Genomic DNA, 10,758 nt, shown 5'->3' on the forward strand with positions numbered 1-10,758 from the left:
TGATGGGCACTCACAATAAATGGCATATTTACACGTATTTGGAAAAGGCTCTCATAGCTCATTTTACTGGCTGGGATGTGACAATATAGTGGCAGCATTGGGGGAAAATGTTTTTTAATTTATTCTTTTTTTAATTTAAAACATTTTTTTGTTCATGTGGTTTACCTGTACCCTACAGCAGCGGTCCCCAACCTTTTTTGCGCCACGGACCGGTTTATGCCCGACAATATTTTCATGGACCGGCCTTTAAGGTGTCGCGGATAAATACAACAAAATAAAACTAGTACCGGTACCGAAAAAATAAGATTTATTCATAACACACGTGAAAAGACCCAGGAAAATCGAGTTAACGATAAAAACGATAACAAAATAACGCTGAAAACCGATAAAAACCCTGAAAACTATACATTTCACACCTGAGCCTCAACTCTCGCGGCCTGGTACCAAATGACTCACGGACCGGTACCAGTCCGAGGCCCGGGGGTTGGGGACCGCTGCCCTACAGCATAACCTTCTGGCGTGAACTTGACTAAGCACACACTAATCACATAGCTTGAAAAGTCAGTTTTTGCCTGTAGTTACATGCGTCTTTTCAACTCGCCAACATTTTGCCTCCATACCCAGCTTGTGGTTCCATGTCTCTGCTGGGAAAGAAAATACTGCACATTTATATTCTTTAAAAACACCAATTATCTCACAGTGAATGGAAACGCAGGCCTGTCTTAACACTTGATGAAGAAACTCTGTCTAACACCTCTGTTAAAGTTGGCTTTGTGTGCGCTTCTTTGTTTGCTGGTTGGTTAGCTTGCAGGTGCTCTTCCCTTTTTAGTTTGGCATGTCCACTGGGCGCGTCACTGTGCATACCTCAGCTACAAGTAAACAGGAAAAATTTACTAAAAACCTGAAATAATACACAGACTGGTTGTATCATGCTAAAATAATTTATATTAAACGAGTTGTGTGTGTGTGTGTGTGTGTGTGTGTGTGTGTGTGTGTGTGTTTGCTGCTATACAGGTTGTCACGGCAGCAGGAGCTGAATGTGTGAGGTGTGTTAACACAATGTGACGGAAATAGAAGATGATAGGAAGGAAACACGGGGTGAAATCAAAACACCTGGTCTCACCTCCTGTGTGTGTGTGTGTGTGTGCGCACGCCTGTGTGTGCGCACGCCTGTGTGTGCGCGCACGCCTCTGTGTGTGTGTGTGTGTGTGTGTGTGTGCGCGCACGCCTCTGTGTGTGTGTGTGTGTGTGTGTGTGTGTGCGCGCACGCATATTTTCAGCATCATTACACTATTCATATTTCATATCTGTGCCAGTTGTCCCATAAGATTTTGATTTATTTTTGCCTCACTTTTATTTGACTTCTCTGCATATAACTCACTATAACTTGTTTATTTCTCAGTGTGTCCCCTCATGTGTTAACCAAGAATATTATGCTTGTGCTTCTGTTTGTTTGTCACACAAGTGTAAAAACAGACAGACAGGAAACGAAGTAACAGCTGATTAGAGTTCGATCCAAGTTGGACATGCGGTTTTCAAAGCTGTGTTGTAACTCATAACAGAATATTTGTATTAAATCAGTTACATTTGTATTTGAATGGGTCCTGGTAACTTTCTAATTGTCTTTATTATTATTTGTTTGTTTCTATTTCTCCTTTACAACAGATTCCCAGTCTTCCAGTAAGTGAAGAAGACTACACCCTGGCTCGTTCCCGTACCTCTCCTTCTTCTCGTACCACGAGTGAGCAGTACCATAACCTCATGGATCACTTGAAAAAGCAGTACGAGGTTAAGATGCACCTTTCCCTCATCTTTATGCTACATTTTATCTGAAAAAGCACCTTCTTGACGTCCACCTTACATACTGATGTTAATGTCATGTGTTAGTTACGGTTATTAGTTACGAAATGTTCATACATATTGTGATTGTGATTCTTAAACAGACAAATAACAGTTGTTCTTTATTTTGTTGTCCTCGCCTACGGTATGTTCTCTCTCTCACACACACAACACGCCCTCTTTTGTTCTCTCTCCATGAACAGAAATGTCTGGGCCTCTCCCAGCAATTCACAAACACGGGAAACGTGGCCGAGGCTTTAAAGTAAGAAACTTTTTTTTGTTTTAGTTTTATAACCGTGGGATTTTTTTTTTTTTTGCAGTCATGTTGGAGCTTAACATTGAAAAGATCACTGTTTACCTCAAAGGCATCAACACCAACTTCTAGAACAGATCTGGTTGTGATCACATTAAGTATAAATTCACCTTTTCACAAAATTTCAATAAAATCTGAAATACAGAGAAAGGGTTTTATGACTCAGATTAATGTAGTTTTTTTTTTCATTTTAATGAATGTCTGTAATAAATCTGAGAACTTCTGTAATTCTTAATTATATTGTCAGCATGCACACAGTGATTTTAGCTATCTTTATATATGATGTACCTCTTTATAATATTTGTAGTTTTCTTCAAATATTTTGACATTTAACCTTTGAGAATTGTACTTTAAAACTTTTTCTTATCTTCAGAGGGTTTGTCCTGCTTCCTCATTTTTCTGGCATGGTTTGAAAAATCTTGTCCTGTCCTAGAAAATTAGGATTTATTTTTACAGATGATGCACAGAGTGTTTTGTAATCGCGGATTTTCAAATGCAGTGATATATGTGTTTGTCTCAGGAAATAGAGCTGTTCAGCTGTGCAGTTATTAAACTTGTTGTATTTCAGTACCAGGCGAGACCAAGATGTGTGTAGACGTGTAGACACGAAAATGCATAAAAATGACAAAATCAAACTAAAAGAAAAATGTTTTTTGTCACACAGATCTAAAAATCATGACTCTGTCTCTCACCCAGGTCTGAGAAGTTACTTGAGGAGACCATGAAGTACATAGAGATTCTAAAGAGCGCCTACACAAAGGGTCATCCAGTCCCCAAGTGCCGCACCGAGGAGAGAACCTTCAACTCTATCAAGTCAGTAGCAAACATTCAGAATACAGATTCATTCATAATAAACACCATCGCAAGTCGCTCAGTTTGTCTGTTGGTCCATCACTTTGGTCCAGAAGGATTTCTGTAAATCTTTCGTGGTCTCCTCCGGCCAAACGTTACCTGATTTTTCTTCTAGTCATAGTTCTGCTGCGCTCTGTCAACATTATCCTTATTTTACTTAACTATCAAATTTTCAGATCAGTTTATATCTTAGTAACATCCTGACTGGAGATCAAGTCACTTCAACAGCGTTATCAAAATTAGAAAAGAAAAAACTAACCAGCTCTGTAGTCGGATTAGATTCGTTAGATTATATAATTTGTGTTTTGGTTATTTTTTTTAAATGGTTGATTTAAGCCATGTTTTAAATTAATTTTTAAGGCAGATGTATTTGACAAATGACAAATACATCTGCCTTAAAAACCTAATACAAATCAGCCTGCAGTATAATGGCCAACATGATGTTAATTAATGTAATTCATCCATCCAGAGGACGCCTATGATAAAGACTACTAATCATCTGTATAACTTTTTGTTACTCATCTTGTGGCATTATGTCAGTGCCTGCAGAAAAAGGAAAATCTGTCAGTCAGTCAATTAAGCCGCGGTTCATCAAACTGTCACTTTTATTGTGTATTTTTTAAAACGTTATAATCAAGATGTTTTGACTCTATGAGGATTGTCCTTTATATTTAATTTTCTACTCGTACATGAGCTGTTTAATTTTGAAAGCAAATGATTGAACATTAAAGGTAGTGCTTTTCCTGACTGGATTGATGGATGACTCAGAGTGACTCATTGTGACTCACTCTGCCTCTGCTCCAGTGTCATACGGAGCTAACAGCTAAGCGACTGTGGCGGTGACTCATTCATCAGTTAATTGTTTGCCTCTCCGTGATGCTGACTGATGCTGACTTTGTTGTTGTTGTTTTGCTCCGCAGGATCAACCCCAACCTGACACTCAATGACCTGATACTGTACGTCACCCGAGGCATCAACCTCCCAGCTCCCTCTGGTATTGAAGTCATCCCCATCTTTGAAATTACCAGGCAGTAATCTGTCAGATCGCTGTGCACTGACACCTAGCTTCTCTCTCTCCACAGGTGTCTCTGCTAATGATCTGGATGCCAGTGTAAAATTTGAGTTTCCTTTTCCCAGCGCGGTGAGAATCTTTCACATTCACTCGCTGTGGACGTTTCAGTCCGTGTATTTACATATGTGCGTTAATGAATTCTGTGTGTGTGTAGGAGGAGGCTCAGAGGGACAAAACCAACACAGTAAAGAACACCAGCAGTCCAGAGTTTAAAGAGACTTTCAGACTCAACATCAACCGCGGCCACAGGGCCTTTAAACGAGTCATACAATCCAAGGGAATCAAGTTTGAAATCATCCACAAGGGGTAAAACGCAGCAGCTTCAGTAGAAAAAAAGAGAATATGCTTCCATATCGGTGTGTTTTGTTTGTTTTTTTTCCCCCTCGTTGTAGCTTCTGTAAATTGTATTCTCTGCTGTGTTTACAGAGGCCTGTTTAAGAATGACAAAGTACTGGGAACTGCTCAGCTGAAGCTAGAAGGTCTAGAAAATCACTGTGAAATCAGAGAGATCTTAGAGGTGAGTGTTGATTACGCGTGCGCGCACCCACACATGTTCAGAGGCGGTTTAACTGCGCGCGTTTGTTTTTTGTAGGTGATGGATGGACGTAAAACTACAGGCGGAAAGCTGGAGGTGAGGGTGAAGATCAGAGAGCCTCTGTCAGGCGTCGAGTTGCATCCAGTGAAGGAGAAGTGGCTGACTCTCGAACCAGTCTCCACGCCGACAGAGAAACAAAAGGAACGGGTGAGTAGTGTTATCAATTAAACTGACCCGCCTTTGTCTTTGGACTGAAACACGTCCAGCTCAAGCAGGGACGTACACAAGACTTCCATGTGTGATGCAAACTGTGCAAAACACTGAGCCAAAGTGCTGCCTCACAAACTGGATGTTCATATGTGTCAGAGCAGAAGTGTGAAGTCAGCCAGTATAAACAAAGTGTTTGGTGGCTGATCAAATAGTGTCTGAAACCACATCTATTTTAAAACTGGTGATCTACCAGTAACATCCCACTTCACGCAGCGATTTTAAGTCTTAGAGTGTACAAGATTTTAGCGTCTTCGCGAGTTCTCTTTATTCTTCACGCAATTACTTTATGAACTCAAGTGCTAGTGGTTCTTTGGCACAGGAGAAACTGGCAAACTCTTGAATCCATACTGCTGCATAATGTTTAGTCAATGAGTGGAAACACCGTTATAGCCTTTCAGGAAAAATGGAGACTACAGCGATATCTTTATCTGAACAATTGTCGTGTTTCGCTGCTTTCTGAGAAACAGTTTTCACACGTGAATTTCAGACAGTTTCAAAAGAATCACAGTTTTACTTTCTCACATGGAAAAAAAACCCAGAAAATTGGATTCTTTCAAAATATAGACCGTTCTATGCAGTTCAAGTCATAGAGCTGCCTGGGTAGAATTACAGAAGCCAGGATGCATGATCACATAAATGCAGCAGATACATGGAGTGGAAATGCAAGAAATATATTTGAAAAGCACAAAATAGGGGAAAAAAATGGCTGTGATGGAAGTAGTTTATTAAACATGGCTCCACAAAAGAAGGAAAACAAACAAGAAGCATGTACTTTCCTCAAATTATTGCTTTTTGTTATTAGTTGTTTTACTTGCGTAATTTTTTTCAACCAGGTTGTTTGAGGTGCGACTGGCGCTGTTGTAATTACATTAGCTCATTGTGTCATCTTCTGCTGCGATGATTCAATGAGGCCTGACTTGAGTGTTAATACATTCGTGTGCTTTTTGTAAAGTATATGCTGCATTTAAATAGAAATGACAAACAGCCTTGCTTTAAAACTCACTCAAACTCTCGGCTTTAGGCATCTTTTTTCCTTCTTCGTGTTTGGGTGTCTTACTGATGCTTACTGACTTTTTTTTTAGTCAGCCAGGCTTCTTTACTGATTTTAATTCATTCTGTATCGTTTTTTTATTTTTTTTTTAGGACAATTAATGTTTATTCTATTTTATTTGAGTACACTGCCTTGCTACCACTTATCTGTGAAAAGCAGTTTTAAATAAATGATGCTTATTTATTGATGTTTTGCATCTACACATATATTCTTACCCATGGTTTAAACTGCAATCTATTTCACGAACAATTACAAACAAAGTTGAAACAGAATAGTGACAAAGATTTGAATTTAAACACTCTGAGCGTGCTGGAAAGCAAATCGTCAGTCCAGTAGCTGTACCAGCTTTTAGTCTTTCCCACTGTCAGTAGCCAGAAGAAGCAAAAAGCATTGCTCACATCGCAGCAGACTGCAGGCTTTTCACTCACATTAAGTGCGGCCAGTACCTTTTAGATGTGTTTGGACTGCAAACTTGTTGTGTGTAAACCAGCCTGCTAGTCAGATTACGGGTAAATAAAGGTAGGCATTACAAAAACTAGCAATGCACAAGTCAAATAACCTGATTTTCATAAACCTGGGTGAAAATGAGTCAGTTGCCCAAGAAATCTAAGAAATGCTCTGGTCTGCTTGTTTAGGCTCCATCTCCTCAGTCCAAACCGAGACATGGAGGAAACGGCAGAAGCAGCTCTGATCAGCCTGCATCTCCTCGGTCTAAACCGAAACACGAGGCGAGCAGCAGGAGCGGTCACTCCAGCAGCTCCCCTCCACAGTACAAACTCCACAGCTTCAGCCTCCTCAACTACGACAAGGAGCGGCTGGAGAGGAAGGTAGTACTGCGTGTTCATGCGGCCCGAGTCGACCCACAACGTGCACTTCACTGATGCTTACAATGGCCCGAAGGCGCCAAGGTCTCGTCACTCATTATGCTTGTCTCTCAGATTACAGAGTACAGAAAGAACAAGCGGGAAACCCCGTCTGACCTCATCCATCAGCACCAAGAGGTCACACACCGACTGCAGTGGCAGAAAGCACAGCTGGAACGAGCCTCTCCTGCCATGCTCACAGGTAACACACACATCTCTTACTTTTGAACATGTGCTTTTACCCCTCCCTAAAATCTTAGCCTGACTCAGTTTTGGAACAACTTGACCGAGACAGGAAAGTCTTTCGTCAACAGCATCTATGTAGAGCAGTCCAGGTCCTCAAAGTACTGGCTGATAGCAGCACACAGCTCCATCACAAGTCCATCACTGGGATCACCACTACAGCCTAGAATTGTTTCAGCTAAATGGAACAGTTTTTGTCATTTCTGCTCTGTATACCACAATATTAGATATTAGATTCAGATTCAGTTGCTGCTTTTTTGTGAGTCTTTGCATTCACAAACTATTTAATAACTGAAAAGCTCCTTTAGGTTAGACTGTCCCATTATTTTTTTTGCCTTGCGTTTCATTATTCGTTTGCACTGTGAAGTGAAGTCGGATCAGTTTTGCAGCATTTGGCTGAATCTGAGCAGCACCCTGTGCACTTCAGAATTGATCTGGCAAAACTCCAAATCTAACTTTTAAATTATTACATTGATGAACATCGGGTTATGGATGCAACAACATCTCTGCATCTTCTTTTTTGTCAGGCAGGTTTTGTGGCAGCTTTAATTTTTGCAGTAATTCAGTCTGATAGATGCATCAAATTGGCACTCAAGTCATAAATTGAGGATCCCCTCTGCGGAGAAAGTAAAAGTTGTTTTATTATTAAGGATTATTTAAGGTTTCCTGCTGCTGTCACTGTCTCTGCATCTCAGAGAAACTCTACCTGCATTTGGCAGTGTCCCTCAGAGTGGTTGGTTGGTCGGTTAGTTGGTTAGTTGTGGGCTTTGCTGTCCTTGCTGCTGCTGTGTCAGTCTCTTGATGTGTGTGATTGTGCTGCCACTCCACAGATCCTGTGGTGGAGGCTGCTGCATCGAGGGGCCATGAGTGGCCCTTGCGTGCAACTTTACCCAAAGCACAGGCAGAAACGAGCTGTTTTATGGTTACTGGTTTATTTGTTCTAAATCTACTGAGGAAAGCAAACACAGGACTCACTGGCTGAAGATGAAAAGAGAATTAGCTTTGAGTAACGAGACGTCTCCGTATAACTGTCCATCTCAAGAGTACATAGGTGGCAGTGCTTCCTTACTGGCTTGCAGTTGTAGCTGAAGAACAGACTCACTGCTCACAGAAAAGCTTATGAACAAAATACTATACAATGTTAAAAAAAACAACAACAAAGAATGCATAAATAACAAATGCAGCATAAGTATTTCTCAATATGGGATTTGAAAAAAAATCTAAAAATCAGTATGATGGCAAAAACTGAGCCTAAATCCCAGGTCGGGATGAACCGTTTCCCCATCACTTCTTTCTGTTTTCTCGCAAAAAATTCATTCTGTTTAAGATGATGATGATAACGAATCATGTAACTCACTTTTTCCTTCACCACATGTGCAGAATATGAAAACGTGCTGCAACGCTTCGTTCAAGGACTTTCTGAGTCTGTGAAAAAATACTCCAGCCAAGGAAACCGGGTGAGTGCAGGGTCAGGGTATGGACAGGCGTGTGTGTGTGTGTGTGTGTGTGTGTGTGTGTGTGTGTGTGTGTGTGTGTGTGTGTGTGTGTGTGTGTGTTTTAGTGTGAAAATTTTTTTTTTATTCTCCTTATATAGGACGCTGCCAAGGATGCACTGGGCAGGTTGAAGATGGTTGAGAATGAGGTAAGGCTTGCTGTTGTGTAATTGTCATGTGTATATAAAAGCAGTTTGTTCAGTGTGTTTACACCTTCTCTCTGCTCCAGCTGGAATCGCTGAAGAGGAAACGCACTGGATGAGAGCAGAATAAGGAGTGGAGCCTTGGCTGGAGTACTGTTTTCTCTCTCTCTCTCTCTTTCTCTCATACACACTCATATACCAAACACTACAGTGGGTACAATAAGTACCTTTAGCATGATTCAGTGCTGCAAAACAACTGCATGAGCTAAACTGCTAATTCAGTCAGTTGTTCCTTTAGCTTGTGTCATATGTGGTTAGTTACCTGCCACAATAACCTAACAAACGGCTGTACAGACTTTGCTGGTATTCTATTTTGTTTTGGGTTTTTTTTGTTTTTTTCCCAACGTTCCTGTGACAATTCTTGATGAAGTAATCTGCCAGAAGACTTGACGTTTTACATTCGGCACCAGCTTTTGGTGTCTACAGATGACCAAAAATATGTGTGTGTGAAGGTGCGTGTGTGTGTTTGTCCACGCACTCTTAGGTGTGTTTAACCAGTGAACTAGAGGGTTTTTTTTTTACCTTTTTCCCTGTATTTTATGTGTGTAATGAGCTTAATCTAATCTGTCTGCTCCAGTGTTCACAGATTACAGTAATCTGCTCCGTTTGGAGTGCTGTGATACGGGAATAAAAGAAAAAAAAAAACAACAAAAAAAATGGGGCTTCGGGGTGCAGCAGCCTACATCCCATGATAAGGGATTAGTGTTTATGTCACCAAAGAGGCGACTACATCAGACGTAGAGTCGCCTCTGGGGGCTGGGAAGAGGGGTTTTAACAGCGTGCCATGAATGTGGTAGAAGCTTAGCCTCGCTAAGAGATTGCTGCGTCTTCATCAGCTGTTTCTTCTTTGTCGTCTTCGTCATCTTATTTTCCTCGCACCCATTCCTTTCAAGATTATTCTTGATTAATAGGCTGCCCTACTCAGAATCTATTTAAACTCTTAAACAATATGAAGCCCGCTGTGCTGTCACTTAGTTTAAAACAGTTTAGAGCTGCTGCGTCAGAGTGCTTTTTTCCCCCACAGATTGTGGTGGATGCAAAAACAGAATTTGTCCCATTGAGCTCTCCAGTGGCAGCACAGTGGATACTGAAAAATCTAACCACAGGAAGGCGGCCCTATAAGTGTCAGTATGGCTGGGTAATTGCTCATTTCTGTCTCAGTTCTCCCACAGACACCTATGTCATCATCATCTTCCTCTCTGCCTTCCCTTCTTTTTGGAGAATAAAGTCAAGCGGACAAAATACAGATAAAACCACTTAAACTTTGACACGCTGACAAAGTTGAGGTGGGCAGATTGCAATGATCAGAATGATTTGCCACAACACCACAAGATGTACAAAAAAAAAAAAAATCCGACAAATGTGGGCTGCCATGTATTCTGAGATCTGGGCAGATGTTTGGTGTGCTAATCTGACAATAGCTCCTGTTGCACGTTGATTGCATCCAGCCGGGATGTAGCAGACTACTTTAAGTGAGCCTTATTGTGCGTTTTGTGTTTGAATCCTCAATATTAACGATGTCTGGTAACTCCAGTTAATAGTTTTTTGGTCATGTGACACGTCAGATAATCATGTGTTCACGCTAATCCACTCACTGCTTCACTCCATTAGCAAATAATCCCGGTTAAAGTTGGCCTTCCACTGTGTGGTGACCCTTATGTAACACCCGTTGCCCCACTTTTTCTTTTTTTTTTTTAATCAACAGAGGACATCTTTTGACTCTTTGTAAATGTTATGCTGATTTTGATCATCTCATATTATTTTGTAGATAGAGCGTAGCATTAGAACATCAGATTGGAGTATTAAACATGGCTTCAAATCTTTAAACGTGCTCCCTTTCCTTCTAGGTGATCGTTTGTGTCTTATTTAAATCTTTGTACGGCACAGACTATAATCTTGAACGCTCCTAAAACTCGAGCTCGAGCCAAGCAGGTCTGGATTAATGTCAATGATGCATTTATGCAGCAGTGTAGTTTAAGTACAAATTTATTTGTAAAGCTTTGGGCATTAAGAAAGATTTAAAT

At 40.8% G+C, this 10,758-nt stretch overlaps 1 protein-coding gene across 3 annotated transcripts in view; it reads left to right on the forward strand.

Moving 5' to 3' along the window:
* The window catches only part of cc2d1a (coiled-coil and C2 domain containing 1A), a 16,715-nt gene extending 7,698 nt beyond the window's left edge, over window positions 1–9,017 (forward strand). For all 3 annotated transcript variants that reach the window (XM_082537023.1, XM_082537022.1, XM_082537024.1), the window contains exons 16-28: window positions 1,666–1,788; window positions 2,043–2,101; window positions 2,849–2,965; window positions 3,925–3,998; window positions 4,087–4,145; window positions 4,231–4,382; window positions 4,503–4,593; window positions 4,669–4,818; window positions 6,568–6,759; window positions 6,871–6,997; window positions 8,419–8,495; window positions 8,633–8,680; window positions 8,761–9,017. In XM_082537023.1, the coding sequence (XP_082393149.1) occupies window positions 1,666–1,788; window positions 2,043–2,101; window positions 2,849–2,965; window positions 3,925–3,998; window positions 4,087–4,145; window positions 4,231–4,382; window positions 4,503–4,593; window positions 4,669–4,818; window positions 6,568–6,759; window positions 6,871–6,997; window positions 8,419–8,495; window positions 8,633–8,680; window positions 8,761–8,793 (1,302 nt within the window). In that variant the 3' untranslated portion in view covers window positions 8,794–9,017. The remainder of the gene's footprint in view (window positions 1–1,665; window positions 1,789–2,042; window positions 2,102–2,848; window positions 2,966–3,924; window positions 3,999–4,086; window positions 4,146–4,230; window positions 4,383–4,502; window positions 4,594–4,668; window positions 4,819–6,567; window positions 6,760–6,870; window positions 6,998–8,418; window positions 8,496–8,632; window positions 8,681–8,760) is intronic.
* Window positions 9,018–10,758: the final 1,741 nt, after the last annotated feature.

Source organism: Aulonocara stuartgranti (assembly GCF_965226115.1).
Source record: "Aulonocara stuartgranti genome assembly, chromosome: 6".
Classification (NCBI taxonomy): Eukaryota; Metazoa; Chordata; class Actinopteri; order Cichliformes; family Cichlidae; genus Aulonocara; species Aulonocara stuartgranti.